Here is a 16,804-nt window from a genome sequence, read left to right as displayed (position 1 = left end):
TTCATAAAAGTTGTCAAACGTATATATAAAATTACTATTTCCATTCTTTTGAGCCGATCATGCAATGTAAGTCAAGTCACTGACAAGTTACATCTCGCTTTCACACGATGCTTAATGTGAAAATATATGCTGAAGCATTTTGTCATAGGCCATAACCTAGCACCGATATGTCCAATACGCTCCATGATTTACGATAGGTAGCGATGTCTTTCTTAATATGTTCAGAATAGCATTATTTTACCCAAAACTTTCGCCTTAATCTAAAACTTTTCGCTTCACGAGGACGGTATCCATTTCCATAATATGATTGGCTGCTTAGGTCACGGTCTGATTTTGACCAATCACGACCCTTATAAGCAAAGTGTAGTGAAAAGCCGCCGTTAGGAAACCAATCTTTATCCAATAAAATCGCTTCTTACAAATGTGAAAATACTCGCAAGAGTACAGTGATATTGTTGATGTTCAGAGCTTTGAACGATACACGCATCATCAAACGATTCGCCTCTATGTAAGTGACACGCGTGCACTCACTAATTAACAAGAAACTGATTGATACTTCCCCGCTTCTGAATAATCTCGAGTCAATACCCGCTGAATCAACAAAATGTAAACACTTGCTTGTTTATACAGTCAAACTGCCCACTACATGTATTAATTACTCTGGGTAAGTGTTACATTACCACTCACTGATTAACGGGATACTGATTAACACTTCCCGCTTCTGAATAATCTCGGAGTCACAGCCAATTGTGTTGTTACATCATTTGGACCTAATTGCATCAAAGGGTTACGCCGTCTTTCATGTGCCGGTTTTACAGATTCGTTTTCATAACAACTTGTTCGTTGGGACTGAAAACAATGCCGATATCCTGAATAGACAGATGCCGATGTTTACAGAAGTTTCTTAATGATAATAACGTGCATTTCTGCCGGACTGAAACTTTGTGCCGATGTAGACAGAGTGCCGGTGTTAAGAGAGGCCGTATTGACAGAGTCCACTGTATATGGTAGTCATGCTGTTATCAAGGTATATCGAGTGTAAATGTGGGCGTTTCTTTCATAACGATTCTTAAAATATATTGTTTTCACTATGAGCCTGATGCCAGTGATTCAGTGCTTCTTGCTAAAGTTTAGTATCAAATCAGATATATACTTCCTAATTTGTCAAGATTTGCATTGTTGGCCATCCTTTTGAGTAATACACCTCATGTATAGATGGTTCATACACAAGATCTGTATTGTTTGTTCAGTTTACATGGAATAGTTTTCTTGAGACAGGTGTCATGAATATGGTTGAAACTAAAATTTAATGTTTCAAAAACCATCTGTTAGTGTAAAAAATGTTAATGGAGAATGGATTTATGAAATTATTGACTTGAATAACCTATTACAGAAATTGTTGCATCAGTGTGTGTTCAATTTGCCAGAAAACAACTTTTGAAATCAGGACTCATGAAATTATGGGTTCCTGTCTGGAAGATAATCGTACTGAACCCGTGACTTATCATGCGGATATTGTGTGCAACATTTTCACACCTAATTAAAAATGTTCAGAGTTAACAATTTTCAACTGATTTCTCATTCATATTATTTGATATATAATTTTGCTATACACATTGGTTTAAGTGGGGAAAACTGTCAGAAAGGACAATCAGATATTTCCAGTTTCATCTTCCATATGTTACATGAACACATGGGGTTAAGTGACTCAGTCATGTGTAATTTGTTGTGTAGAGTCGTGTCCCTTTGTTATACCCCAAAACCTACAATCAGGAGTTCAAACCTCAGTTGGTGGGGTAGCCTAGTGGTTAAGGCATTCGCTCGTCACGTTGAAGACCCGGGTTTGATTCCCGTCATGGGCACGATTGTGTGAAGCCCATTTCTGGTGTCCCCCGCAGTGATATTGCTAAAAGCGGCATAAAACTAAATTCACTCAATCAAACCCCAGTTTGCTCTCATCATGTTTCAATGTTTGTCAGCACTGTAGCAATGTTCAGGGGTCTCATCAGAACAGTAAGTGTCTACAACCTGTATAGCTTCAGTGTTCAGAGCTGAGGAAAGCCCAACACATTTGAGTGAGTGAGTGAGGTGAGTTTTACGCCGCTCTCAGCAATATTCCAGCTATATGGCGGCGGTCTGTAAATAATCAAGTCTGGACCAGACAATCCAGTGATCGACATCATGAGCATCGATCTGCGCAATTGGGAACCGATGACATGTGTCAACCAAGTCAGCGAGCCTGACCACCCGATCCCGTTAGTCGCCTCTCACAACAAGCATGGGTTACTGAAGATCAATATTCTAACCCGGACCTTCACGGGTCCCGAACACACTTGAATGCAATAAGTAATTACCATCAATATGTTGTACAACTGTGGGTGGTCAAGAGTGACCGATAATGTTTATTTACTGTATTTGGTATTTATCATGACTTGTGAAAGTTTAATAATAATATGATCATGTTTGCATTTCAGCATACCAAGAAAGATATTTCAGACTCAAGGGAAACTTACTATTCTACTTCAAAAATAAAGAAAATGTAAGTATGATCAAAACAAAGATGACAATATTAGATATTTCAATAAGTGAATTATTTCAATTTCTGTTTTGGCTTGTTAAGCATTTTTACTGTCATATTTGGTAATCAAGGTAGATATAAGATAGGGGCCGTTGGGTAGCCTAGAGGTTAGAGCTTTCGTTCGTCACACCAAAAACCGGGTTCATTCTCCACATGGGTACAATGTGTGAAGCCCACTTCTGGTGTCCCCCTCTGTGATATTGCTGGAATATTGCTAAAAGCAGAGTAAAACCAGACTTACTCACTCACTTTTATCCTTTCTACAATCCTCTTTGATGAATCCTTTTCTGGATAAATCACTCACTCTCTTGATCCCTTGAGCCAAATATATGGCTTGCAAATATTTATCCCGCCAGTATTGTTGGTTTAGGGCCATGAGAAACCGAAATACTTTCCGATAGTCTAAACATAATAGTATTTTGTGAATCTGCAAAAAAATGATTTTTACTTCCTCCTCATGCCTATGTATGTCTGGTGTGTCAGGACATGTTTTAACATTGTAAATAATCCATACAAGCAGTGTATATATCTGTTGTGATAACATGGTTAACAGACACTACCGGGAGTTCCTGTATTTAAGCACGGGGCTTAAATACGGAAAATCACTGTTCTAGTGATGAAATATTTTAACGATAAAATGCCAATATTTTGATAAAATAAAAAATAAAGCAGGTTTCTTAAATCTCTTTTATCAGGAAACTGGTCTATAAATTCAAAATAGAATGACCACATGGTTCAATTTAACTGCAACTGCGTGTACATCACAGGTGTTAAGTTGATCAATTTCTGTCTCTAATAACTGCCCTGTAACCGGTGTCCAAAATGTTCTGTAAACATGATAACCTGCAGAGAGCACTACTACAGTTGAGGGGCGGTGGGGTAGCCTGATGGTTAAAGCATTGGCTTGTCACACAAGACCCGGGTTCGAATCCCCACATGGGTACAATGTGTGAAGCCCATTTCTGGTGTCCCCGCCTAATGTTGCTGGAATATTGCTAAAAGCGGTGTAAAACCAAACTCAGTCAGTCAGTCAGTCAGTCAGTCAGTCAGTCACTAAAACAGTTGAAAACGCCCGAGGTTCGCTATGCTTTGAAGGGGACGCCACTCTAAATACCAATGAATTAAATCCAAATTTAGGCCCATGGGCTTCAATACGGGGAAAAATCCTGTATTTTAGCCTATGGGCTAAATGTTATGGCGGCCTAAATATGGGAATTCCTGGTATGCATTTCATTCAATTAAATAATGGGAAAGAAAGAGTTATTATCTGTTCTTAAGAACACACCTGCGTTCTTCATATTTGTGTTGTTTAGTTGTTTTGAAACTTGGAATTCTTAAGGTAGATATCATCAATCATGCATAATAGGTCACAACAGTTATTGACTTCATACTGCTCAATGAAGCAATAGCTATTTGTTTTAGACATTTGAAAATGTAAAATGGACTAGCAGTTTTCTTATTTTTCCTTATCCTGCTCATGCTTTTGCTTGTCGCTTCTTCTTGCTTAATGATAGTGGAAAAAGCCGGACGTAAAATCACTCACCCAAGGTTGCCTCCCTTTACTATTTTGGCCACAATCAGTCACATGATCGCCCATGCTTGTCACTCTCCTTCTTCAGCCCTAGAGGACGGTTGTGAGAGCACCTGGGTCCCTTTACGGCACTATATCCTTTTATGTGACTGATTTTGGCCAAAACAGTAAAGGAGGCAACCTTGTATGAGTGATTTTATCCGCTTTCAGATCAGATCAGATCCTTTGTATCATGCACCTGGCAGAGCTAATGATGAACAATATTGTTGATGGTGTAACACTAATTGTTGATTCTACTGCATCTACTATGTCTTGTTTCATGTGGTTGCAGAGAATTGAGCCGCTTGGTGTCATCATCCTGGAGAGATGTACTGTGGAGCTCGATCTTAAGGATGATGTCAGCAACTCCTTCCTTCTAGGTGAAACACAGATTGCATTCCTCCTCTGACCCTCCCCACAGCAAGAAGCAAAGTCTGCATTCCCACAGTGACCCCCCACCCCCAGCAAGAAACAATCACTGCATCCCTAAACTGACACCCCCCCCCAGTAAGAAACAATCACTGCATTCCTACTCTTGACATACCACACACCCCCAACCCCCAGCAAGAAACAATCACTGCATTCCTACTCTGACACACCACACACCCCAAACCCCCAGCAAGAAACAATCACTGCATTCCTACACTGACCCTCCAGCAAGAAACAATCACTGCATCCCTAAACTGACCCCTCCAGCAAGAAACAATCACTGCATCCCTACACTGACCCTCCAGCAAGAAACAATCACTGCATTCCTACTCTGACACACCACACACCCCAACCCCAGCAAAACAATCACTGCATTCCTACACTGACCCTCCAGCAAGAAACAATCACTGCATCCCTACACTGACCCTCCAGCAAGAAACAATCACTGCATTCCTACACTGACCCTCCAGCAAGAAACAATCACTGCATTCCTACACTGACCCTCCAGCAAGAAACAATCACTGCATTCCTACACTGACCCCTCCAGCAAGAAACAATCACTGCATTCCTACACTGACCCTCCCAGCAAGAAACAATCACTGCATTCCTACACTGACCCTCCAGCAAGAAACAATCACTGCATTCCTACACTGACCCTCCAGCAAGAAACAATCACTGCATCCCTACACTGACCCTCCAGCAAGAAACAATCACTGCATCCCTACACTGACCCTCCAGCAAGAAACAATCACTGCATTCCTACACCTGACCCTCCAGCAAGAAACAATCACTGCATTCCTACACTGACCCTCCAGCAAGAAACAATCACTGCATCCCTACACTGACCCCCAGCAAGAAACAATCACTGCATTCCTACACTGACCCTCCAGCAAGAAACAATCACTGCATTCCTACACTGACCCCTCCAGCAAGAAACAATCACTGCATCCCTACACTGACCCCTCCAGCAAGAAACAATCACTGCATTCCTACACTGACCCTCCAGCAAGAAACAATCACTGCATTCCTACTCTGACACACCACACACCCCAACCCCAGCAAGAAACAATCACTGCATTCCTACACTGACCCTCCAGCAAGAAACAATCACTGCATTCCTACACTGACCCTCCAGCAAGAAACAATCACTGCATTTCTACACTGACCCTCCAGCAAGAAACAATCACTGCATTCCTACACTGACCCTCCAGCAAGAAACAATCACTGCATTCCTACACTGACCCTCCAGCAAGAAACAATCACTGCATTCCTACACTGACCCTCCAGCAAGAAACAATCACTGCATTCCTACACTGACCCCTCCAGCAAGAAACAATCACTGCATTCCTACACTGACCCCTCCAGCAAGAAACAATCACTGCATTCCTACACTGACCCTCCAGCAAGAAACAATCACTGCATCCCTACACTGACCCTCCAGCAAGAAACAATCACTGCATTCCTGCACTGACCCCTCCAGCAAGAAACAATCACTGCATTCCTACACTGACCCCTCCAGCAAGAAACAATCACTGCATTCCTACTCTGACACACCACACACACCCCAACCCCAGCAAGAAACAATCACTGCATTCCTACACTGACCCCTCCAGCAAGAAACAATCACTGCATCCCTACACTGACCCTCCAGCAAGAAACAATCACTGCATTCCTACACTGACCCTCCAGCAAGAAACAATCACTGCATTCCTACACTGACCCTCCAGCAAGAAACAATCACTGCATTCCTACACTGACCCCTCCAGCAAGAAACAATCACTGCATTCCTACACTGACCCTCCAGCAAGAAACAATCACTGCATGCCTACACTGACCCCTCCAGCAAGAAACAATCACTGCATTCCTACACTGACCCTCCAGCAAGAAACAATCACTGCATTCCTACTCTGACACACCACACACCCCAACCCCCAGCAAGAAACAATCACTGCATTCCTACACTGACCCTCCAGCAAGAAACAATCACTGCATCCCTAAACTGACCCTCTCCAGCAAGAAACAATCACTGCATTCCTACTCTGACACACCACACACCCCAACCCCAGCAAGAAACAATCACTGCATTCCGACAGTGACCCCCTGACACACACACACAAAACAGCTAGAAACAATCACTGCATCCCTAAACTGACACCACCCCCCACCCCCACCCCCACCCCCAGCAAGAAACAATCACTGCATTCCTACACTGACAAACCACCACCACCAACACGCATCTATCACTTTTACACTAAAACAAATAGTGCATCCCATCTTTTATTTCAAATAAGTTTAGTCGTTATGCATAACAACTTTTATGAGATTTGAACTTGGTTGGACACTATTCTAAGTCTTGCAGTCACATTTGAGACTGCTAACATGACCTTGATATTTGAACTGTTGCAGTGTACGAGGGGGAGGACCACCCATATTACTTTGCATGTTCCTCGGAGGAGGAGCGAGACGGCTGGATCCAGGCTCTGCATATCGCAAGCTACGAGTGTCTCAACATGCAGCTGCAGAGTCTCCGTGAACAGCTGCAGGCTAAGACTGGCAGAGACCCCATTCAGCTGCCTTCTCACCAACATGCAACTCTGGACTATGAATCTCAGGGAGGTAGGTACAAGATGCCTTCTCACCAACATGCAACTCTGGACTATGAATCTCAGGGAGGTAGGTACAAGATGCCTTCTCACCAGCATGTAACTCTGGACTATGAATCTCAGGGAGGTAGGTACAAGATGCCTTCTCACCAGCATGTAACTCTGGACTATGAATCTCAGGGGTAGGTAGGTACAAGATGCCTTCTCACCAGCATGTAACTCTGGACTATGAATCTCAGGGAGGTAGGTACAAGATGCCTTCTCACCAACATGCAACTCTGGACTATGAATCTCAGGGAGGTAGGTACAAGATGCCTTCTCACCAGCATGTAACTCTGGACTATGAATCTCAGGGAGGTAGGTACAAGATGCCTTCTCACCAACATGTAACTCTGGACTATGAATCTCAGGGAGGTAGGTACAAGATGCCTTCTCACCAACATGCAACTCTGGACTATGAATCTCAGGGAGGTAGTTACCAGATGATGCTGTCTTCTATGCAGAATTTTGTTTGAAGCAAACATCACATTTTCCTGTTTTATGACAGATAACATATTGTAGTGGGTGAAAGTGAGTATGAATAATGCTACATAATTGCAATGTTAAGTGAAGCCCTAGCACCAGTGGTGTCATCAATGAAATACAGCTACCAGAAAACATAAGGAAAAATGTGTATGTTGATATCAAATTAAGAATGCAAACTGGACCCTTTTCTTTTGGTACCCAAACAGTTACATGAAAGTATTTCGATTACTAAATTTAGAAAAGCTTAAAATCACAATCTTTAAGACCCACTGCCTGATATACATTACCAGCGTTGCTGTTACCAGGGTTACAGAGTGTCAGAAACATTTCAATTTTCTTTTTGCGTATCAAAAATGTAAATTTTCATTTTTGATCTTGTTTTTGTTGTAGAGCCCAGTGAAGAGGCTATGCTGGAAATATCCCTTTGTAAGTCCTAATGTTGTCTGTGTGTCATATTGTGATGAACAATGGCTTTATGCTTTATGTTGTGTTCAGTAGCACAGTATCGCTTGTTGTTGGTCTCCATTGTGGAGCTGTCTTGTTTGTAAATGAAATGCTTGATCCAGAATACCACTTGTGTTCCTGACGAGCTGTTTACGGCACATGGTCATGTAAACTAACATGAAAATGGCTTTTTTTACACTGTTGACTGAAGTGTGAACCAGAATGAAACAATAATTCGAACCCATGATCATCAAGAGAACTTCTCATGATGTCATGCTAATGATGAAAGTGTGGAAGGGGAGATAATCCATATTTCATAACAAGTGGAGGTTTCATTTAAAGTCTTGTAAACAACAAACATCTGTCTTGTGTAACAAACTAAAAGATAAAGACACTCTACAGAACCATTCATTATTTTTCTGCATAGTAATTAGGGTGCAGGTGGCCCAAATAACTGAGTCAGCACAATTGGCTGTGCAGAGTTTCATCTCTTAGACACAGATAGCAGATTTAATCGTCTTGACCAATAACACCAATAGACAGGTACAAAACAAATCTATTGTGTGGGGAAAAAACCAGAAAGTATGTTAAGAGCAATATTTTATTGAAGAAATTCAAATGTGTTTTTTATTGTTGTTGGAAATTAGTTAGAACATCATACACAAGTCTGACTAAAATTATCAGAGGCAGACAACAAGAAAATGTGTCTCATCCCTAGTCATAGATTTTATGTGTGCTTGTGATGGAAAGGGAGATAACTGGTGCTGAGAACATATAAGAGTAATTTCATTTTATTAGGACACTTTGTCAATCTTATACAAAATCATGGAGCAAAGACCCAGATAGCATTCGGACGTTGGCTATCTGGGGAAAAGTTGATGTTTTATGAACTGCCTTTCCCCACAATATAAATCTGGAAGGAAGGAAATGGTATCTCAGTGATGTGAAAAATTACCCCTACTCATATGTAGGGTTCTCAGGTGCTCATGAACAATCAGATTCATGATTTCCATCTCAATCTGTTAGATCCACATTCACACCCCAGATATTAGCTGTTGGGTACACTTTACTTGTGATGAGAAAGTTTCATCTCAGCTCTGTTAGGGTTAAAGGTATTTCTATAATGGTCTGGTGAAATGGAACAGTTTTCAGTACACAGTGGTAATTGTTTGGCTTTTATGGACACAGGATGAACTTTCATTGATTATGGTTTAATATATATATCTTTTATGTTAATTTTGAAATAAATGTTGATCTTTTTCTTAAAATTTGATTTTCATATTTTGTTGTATTTCCTCAATTGGGCTAAACGTCTTTTTTTCATTGGTTGAGGGTTCAGAGTATCTGTTTTTGTGTAGAATCTAAAATCATTCATCCACTTTGAATGTGGTTCTTGGTTAGTCTGCACCATGCAGGTGCTTGTGTACTACATGTTATATCAGGACTGTTTATGGCTTGGCAATGCATGACTTTGGGATTACCTCACACAAGAATCTTAATAAAGTGGGGTAGCCTAGTGGTTAAAGTTTCTGTATATTACGCTGAAGACTTTGTGTGGGGACCATGCTCTTGTTCTCTTTTTTTGTCTTTTATGTTTTCTAAACTTGTATTTTTGGATGTTGGTGTATGTTCTGAAAGAAGTTAAGATTTTTGCATACATATTTCAGCATTTGTATCAAATATTTATGGCTCCTTTATTCTGTCTATATCATTTTGGGTATTTCCCTAGTTGTTATTTACAGTTATTCCTTTTTGTTAAACTTGAGCATGTTCCAGTAATTGCATGTTTTCTGAAAATAAACATAATTAAAAAGTTGCTGGTGTCTTTCTGGTTTTTGTCACATACCATATATGGTGTTAATTGGATACAGCATCTATATCATGTTGAACTTGTAGAATTTCTTAACAGGAAAAGGATATTTTTACACAAACCATTTGACAAATATATATTTTTCATGTTCAGCCACCTTCATCTTCACCAAGAAAATCCACTAGCGTATCAGGTTTTCATATCTTGAAATACTTCATTTAGAGCATTTACTGACTTGAGCAAATTTGGAAGTAGATATCTAGAAATTCACTGAAACTGACTGACTGACTGAGTTTGGTTTTACGCCGCTTTTAGCAATATTCCAGCAACATCACGGCGGGGGACACCAGAAATGGGCTTCACACATTGTACCCATGTGGGGATTCGAACCCGGGTCTTCGGCGTGACGAGTCAACGCTTTAACCATTAGGCTACCCCACAGCCCCACTGAAACTGAAATGGTGTAAGTTATCTTTGTATGATGGATGTAGTGAAACAAAGCTGAACCATGTGTTTGTTCCTTCCACATCAGTGATCACACACTGTGAATGACTTGGTGTTTATGCCATTCTGGTAGCCATTTTATGGACTGGGTTTCATCTGCTTTCAAGAAAATGATAATGTGTCGTTTTTCCACATACATAAGTTTTCCCACACATCAACACTGAATGACTCTTCCAGCAGGTTGTGGAGGGAGAGTGTGATGACAATCGTTCTTGCTGCTGTTATTTGTAGAATTGTTCATGTTTAGGGCTATAAGACTACAATTTGTCACCACAGCTGCAATGTGCTCAGTCATACATTCGGGGTAGTGGCATGGCCTAGCAGTTAAAGCGTCCGCTCGTCACGCCAAAGACCCAGATTGGATTCCCCACATGGGTACAATGTGAGAAGCTCATTTCTGGTGTCCCCCGCTGATTGCTGAAATATTGCTACAGGCAGTGTAAACCAAACTCACTCACTGACTGTGATACATTCATGGAAACCTGCCATGTTTTCCTGATGATGCTCTTGTGTGCTGTACATATATACTGAGGGAAACAATAAGGGAAGTGCTCCTTTATTCTTTTCCAGGTTTCTTCTGCAGCTTTGCATTGTGGGTGATAATCTGAGAATACGTAAAGGAACACTGCGATGAAGTGGTGATCCCTTATTTCTTTCCCTCAGTATATGTAGAACCGCGACAAGACTACTATTTAATTAGTGATATGTTGACAGAAACTTGCCATGTTATGGAGTTGTATTCCATCATCAGAGAGGACAACTGAGACTCACCCAAAACCTTTTTTGCAAACAAGCATCTATTTAACATATTTTGTTTGTAGCCCAGAGCATTTTCACAAATTAGATTCAGACTAGGTAACCTCATATATGTTTGTAAAGATACATTCCACTTGATATTTATTTCCAGGACTTTTAGTATTCTTATCTAAGATTCTTACCCATATGTTCCACAGTGGCTTCACACCAGCTTCTATGGTGCCACAAGTTTGGTTTGAGAGGCATCATGATCACAAAGGGTTTGCTAACCTCACCGAAGAGTCTGATCTGAGTATTCCCAGCTGTGAAGTTCATGCACTCAAAAACCTGAAAACTAAAGACATGATTGGTCAATAGGGATAATCAAATAGATTATGATGTCTGGAAGGAGCTGTATTTTGTGAAAGGCCGTGCAGGTCTCACTCTGACCAGTGCAGGTCTCACTCTGACTCATACTTTAGGTGTACAAGGAGATGATGATGACCTCTGCAGATGAAGATATAGATTCCTAAACAGCTACTATACTGATTGCTACCGATGTGATGGGGTTGTACTGACCACTACAACGTTGATGCATGTAGTTGATGTGTACCGTCCTTTTGCAGCCTGTACTGACCTGCCTACAGACAGCAGTGGACAGCCCCCCAACCCTCTGGTTGTGGTGCACACCATGACTCCCCCAGTACAGCAACTGTGGGTCAAACACAACCACACAGAGGTGGTAGAGGTAGGTTCCTCAACTCTATATGTCACTCACTACATATGGGAGTCTGTGCCACATTAACTCTATTCCATTACCCCTTGAGTCTGCTGTGCCAAATGCTTGTCGTAATAGTCAAGCGAAACCAGGAGTAATTGAATAGATGAGCCATCAACTCTAAGAATTGTTCTTTCTATAAGCCATTATTAAGAAGTATTGTGATGCTTCTTGAGTAATGCTGAGTCGGCAGAAAACATTGTTCACGAACTTTTCACCAAACTGTTCTCCACTAATGGAGATCTATCTTACCCAGAGGCTCTGTATACTCTTAAACTGTAAATTCTGTGGACAGTTTCATCTTTACTGATGCATGTATGTATATATTTTTCTTATGTACAGAAATGCTACAACCCCCAGTTTCTGAGGACGATTGGTTTTGGTGGGAGTGAGGGTGTAGAGACAGGTACTCGAGTCAGGCTGACCATCTACCATGTTGTGGAGAGGATGACTGGCACTGTAAGTGTTGACAAGCTGTGATGATGCTCCTCCTGTAGCTGGACTAGCCAGCAGATGACATACAGTATGTGGTGATCAGTTTGGTGTGACTCACGAGCAGATGACATACAGTATGTGGTGATCAGTTTGGTGTGACTCACGAGCAGATGACATACAGTATGGGGTGATCAGTTTGGTGTGACTCACGAGCAGATGACATACAGTATGTGGTGATCAGTTTGGTGTGACTCACGAGCAGATGACATACAGTATGGGGTGATCAGTTTGGTGTGACTCACGAGCAGATGACATACAGTATGGGGTGATCAGTTTGGTGTGACTCACGAGCAGATGACATGCAGTATGGGGTGATCAGTTTGGTGTGACTCACGAGCAGATGACATACAGTATGTGGTGATCAGTTTGGTGTGACTCACAAGCAGAAGACATTTAATGTGTGTAGATCAGTTTAATGTGGCTAACGGGCGGTGGGGTAGCCTAATGGTTAAAGCGTTGTCTCGTCATGCCGAAGACCTGGGTTCGAAACCCCAAATGGGTACAATGTGTGAAGCCAATTTTTGGTGTCCCCCGCCGTGATGTTGCTGGAATATTGCTAAAAGTGGCGTAAAACCAAACTCAGTTAGTCAGTCAGTAATGTGGCTAACAGACCACCTACTGGACTGAGATCAGTTTACCTCATAATCACCTGCTCTAAAAGCCAAGGGGGTGGTGGGGTAGCCTAGTGGTTAAAGCGTCCACTCGTCACGCCGAAGACCCGGGTTCGAATCCCCACATGGGTACAATGTGTGAAGCCAATTTTTGGTGTCCCCGGCCGTGATGTTGCTGGAATATTGCTAAAAGCGGCATAAAACCATACTCACTCACTCACTCACTCACTCTAAAAGCCAAGCTGTGAACCTGCTTACCACTCAGCCACTTGTGGAGGAGAGTCAAGTAGGAAAGAACCAAGTGATCACAAATTACATTCAGACAGTGTTGTTCTTTGGTTATCAGAGATTCAGTAAGTTTTGCAAGAAACATGACATATATTTCATCACTGTTTTCAGAGTGTCAAATTTGTGATGATCTTTCATTTCTTACCCACTCTCATCAGCATTCCCAGCTTCCCTACCTTGTCTCAATATTTATCTGACCAGTCCATAAGCCATTCTAGAAGTCATTATGAGTGAACATTATTCATGCATAACCAAGTGGTAACTAAAAACGAAAGCATGGTATGAAGTTTGCAGACAGGTGTGAAAAGTGAGGTGAAATTGGGTTTTACGTCGTGCTTGAGAATATTTCGCTCATATGACGACGTGCATGCGTGTGTATGTGTATGTGCAGCTGCTTGTACTAGCCCAGACTTAAGCTGGTTTTATAGTGCTAGCCCACTGAGATACCATGCCGCAGTGAAGCATGAATACCCCACTCAGACACATTATACTGACTCCGAGCTGACCAGTCCTTGTTGTACCCATTAATGCTGAGCGCCAGGCAGGGACCAACAAGTACCAATGCAAAAACTACCATATTTTAACATCTTTTGGTTTGACGCTGGTCGGGGATCGAACCCGCGACCTTCCGCTCTCAGGGCAGACGCTCTAACCACTACACCACGGAGGCGGTCTGTGAAAAGTAAGCGTGGTGTGGATACTGTTTGTGTTAACACAGTTGGTTTGTTGCAGATGTCACAGCTGGGTCAGACAGTGTTCTCCCTGCAAGATGTACTGATGGCACCCAAGATGAGCCTCACACAGAGTCTACAGTAAGTCAGAACACACTAGTATCTCTGTCAGAGTCTAGAGGAAGTCAGAACACACTAGTATCTCTGTCAGAGTCTAGAGTAAGTCAGAACACACAGTATCTCTGTCAAGTCTAGAGGAAGTCAGACACACTATCTCTGTCAGAGTCTAGAGGAAGTCAGAACACACTAGTATCTCTGTCAGAGTCTAGAGGAAGTCAGAACACACTAGTATCTCTGTCAGAGTCTAGAGGAAGTCAGAACACACTAGTATCTCTGTCAGAGTCTAGAGGAAGTCAGAACACACTAGTATCTCTGTCAGAGTCTAGAGGAAGTCAGAACACACTAGTATCTCTGTCAGAGTCTAGAGGAAGTCAGAACACACTAGTATCTCTGTCAGAGTCTAGAGGAAGTCAGAACACACTAGTATCTCTGTCAGAGTCTAGAGGAAGTCTAGAGGAGAACACACTAGTATCTCTGTCAGAGGAAGTCAGAGGACACTAGTATCTCTGTCAGAGTCTAGAGGAAGTCAGAACACACTAGTCTCTGTCAGAGTCTAGAGGAAGTCAGAACACACTAGTATCTCTGTCAGAGTCTAGAGGAGTCAGGAAGTCAGAGGAGTCTACACACACTAGTATCTCTGTCAGAGTCTAGAGGAAGTCAGAACACACTAGTATCTCTGTCAGAGTCTAGAGGAGTCTAGTCAGAACACACTAGTATCTCTGTCAGAGTCTAGAGGAAGTCAGAACACACTAGTATCTCTGTCAGAGTCTAGAGGAAGTCAGAACACACTAGTATCTCTGTCAGAGTCTAGAGGAAGTCAGAACACACTAGTATCTCTGTCAGAGTCTAGAGGAAGTCAGAACACACTAGTATCTCTGTCAGAGTCTAGAGTCTAGGAGGAAGTCAGAACACACTAGTATCTCTGTCAGAGTCTAGAGGAAGTCAGAACACACTAGTATCTCTGTCAGAGTCTAGAGGAAGTCAGAACACACTAGTATCTCTGTCAGAGTCTAGAGGAAGTCAGAACACACTAGTATCTCTGTCAGAGTCTAGAGGAAGTCAGAACAGACATCTCACACAGGGGTGCAGATTGGCAGAACCTTTTTCAAAGTAATAATGTGCACATATATACTTGAATGTTAACAATTTGACTTTTAGAAATTCAGCAGCTTGGAATATGCTAAGTGTAACATCAACTATAAACCATCATACACTGGAATCTGAGAGTATAAGAGTATAAGAGTATAAGCCACCCACTGAATACACTACAGAAACAATATATCTATCAACAATAGATAAATAGTTAAGACTTGTATCCAAATTTATATACGAGTGTAAAATGAGTGTGATCTATTTGTTTCATTTTATTATTTACAACACACCAATGTGTTTGTGTACACTACCTGTCAGTGGATGCTATTGACATGCAGCATTGATGTTTGGTAAGACAATATATGTTTGGTACTGGGGAGGACGGTGGGGGATATAGTGTGGTGGGGGATATAGTTGTGTTTGGCACCGCGGGTAGGGTGGAGGATACATAGTATGACAGTGCATGCTGTTGGGTATTTGGTACCTGGGCCAGCCTGAGTATACACTTCAACTCGTTGACTGAATCTGGTGTTTAGTATACATAGTATTGACAGTGCATGCTGTATGGGTATAGGGTATGCTTTGCTGGGCCAGCCTGAGGTATACATAGTACTGACAACGAATGCTGTATGGGTATAGGGTATGCTTTGCTGGGCCAGCCTGAGGTATACATAGTACTGACAATGAATGCTGTATGGGTATAGGGTATGCTTTGCTGGGCCAGCCTGAGGTATACATATAGTACTGACAATGCTCTGCTGGGCCAACCTGAATGCTGTATGGGTATAGGGTATGCTTTGCTGGGCCAACCTGAGGTATACATAGTACTGACAGTGCAATGCTGTAATGCTGTATGGGTATAGGGTATGCTGTATGCTGGGCCAGGGAGGTATACATAGTACTGACAATGACATGCTGTATGGGTATAGGGTATGCTTTGCTGGGCCAACCTGAGGTATACATAGTATTGGTATGCTGTACATAGTATGCTTTGCTGGGCCAGCCTGAGGTATACATAGTATGAATGAATGCTGTATGGGTGTAGGGTATGCTTTGCTGGAGCCAACCTGAGGTATACATAGTACTGACAATGAATGCTGTATGGGTATAGGGTATGCTTGCTGGGCCAGCCTGGGCCAACCTGAGGCTGTATACAGGGTAGTAACCTGAGGTGACAAATGAATGCTGTATGGGTATAGGGTATGCTTTGCTGGGCCAACCTGAGGTATACATAGTACTGACAATGAATGCTGTATGGGTATAGGGTATGCTTTGCTGGGCCAACCTGAGGTATACATAGTATTGACAATGAATGCTGTATGGGTATAGGGTATGCTTTGCTGGGCCAACCTGAGGTATACATAGTATTGACAATGAATGCTGTATGGGTATAGGGTATGCTTTGCTGGGCCAACCTGAGGTATACATAGTACTGACAATGAATGCTGTATGGGTATAGGGTATGCTCTGCTGGGCCAGCCTGAGGTATACATAGTATTGACAATGAATGCTGTATGGGTGTAGGGTATGCTCTGCTGGGCCAGCCTGAGG

The 16,804-nt window shown here is 42.1% G+C and overlaps 1 protein-coding gene across 3 annotated transcripts in view; it reads left to right on the top strand.

Moving 5' to 3' along the window:
• The window catches only part of LOC124265225 (inositol polyphosphate-4-phosphatase type I A-like), a 44,301-nt gene that overhangs the window by 3,409 nt on the left and 24,088 nt on the right, over nt 1-16,804 (top strand). For 2 of the 3 annotated variants that reach the window (XM_046700018.1, XM_046700017.1), the window contains exons 3-9: nt 2,475-2,539; nt 4,441-4,528; nt 6,984-7,193; nt 8,096-8,131; nt 11,825-11,946; nt 12,319-12,435; nt 14,103-14,182. In XM_046700018.1, the coding sequence (XP_046555974.1) occupies nt 2,475-2,539; nt 4,441-4,528; nt 6,984-7,193; nt 8,096-8,131; nt 11,825-11,946; nt 12,319-12,435; nt 14,103-14,182 (718 nt within the window). Of the gene's footprint in view, nt 1-2,474; nt 2,540-4,440; nt 4,529-6,983; nt 7,194-7,409; nt 7,652-8,095; nt 8,132-11,824; nt 11,947-12,318; nt 12,436-14,102; nt 14,183-16,804 lie in introns of those variants that run through there. The other variant, XM_046700019.1, reaches the window with a different exon arrangement.

The sequence above is a fragment of the Haliotis rubra genome, unplaced genomic scaffold (assembly GCF_003918875.1).
Source record: "Haliotis rubra isolate DU_JTF1 unplaced genomic scaffold, ASM391887v1 Scf968, whole genome shotgun sequence".
In the NCBI taxonomy this organism is placed as follows: domain Eukaryota; kingdom Metazoa; phylum Mollusca; class Gastropoda; order Lepetellida; family Haliotidae; genus Haliotis; species Haliotis rubra.
Note: the sequence above shows the minus strand (reverse complement) of the source record. Positions and strands in the feature narration are given on the sequence as shown.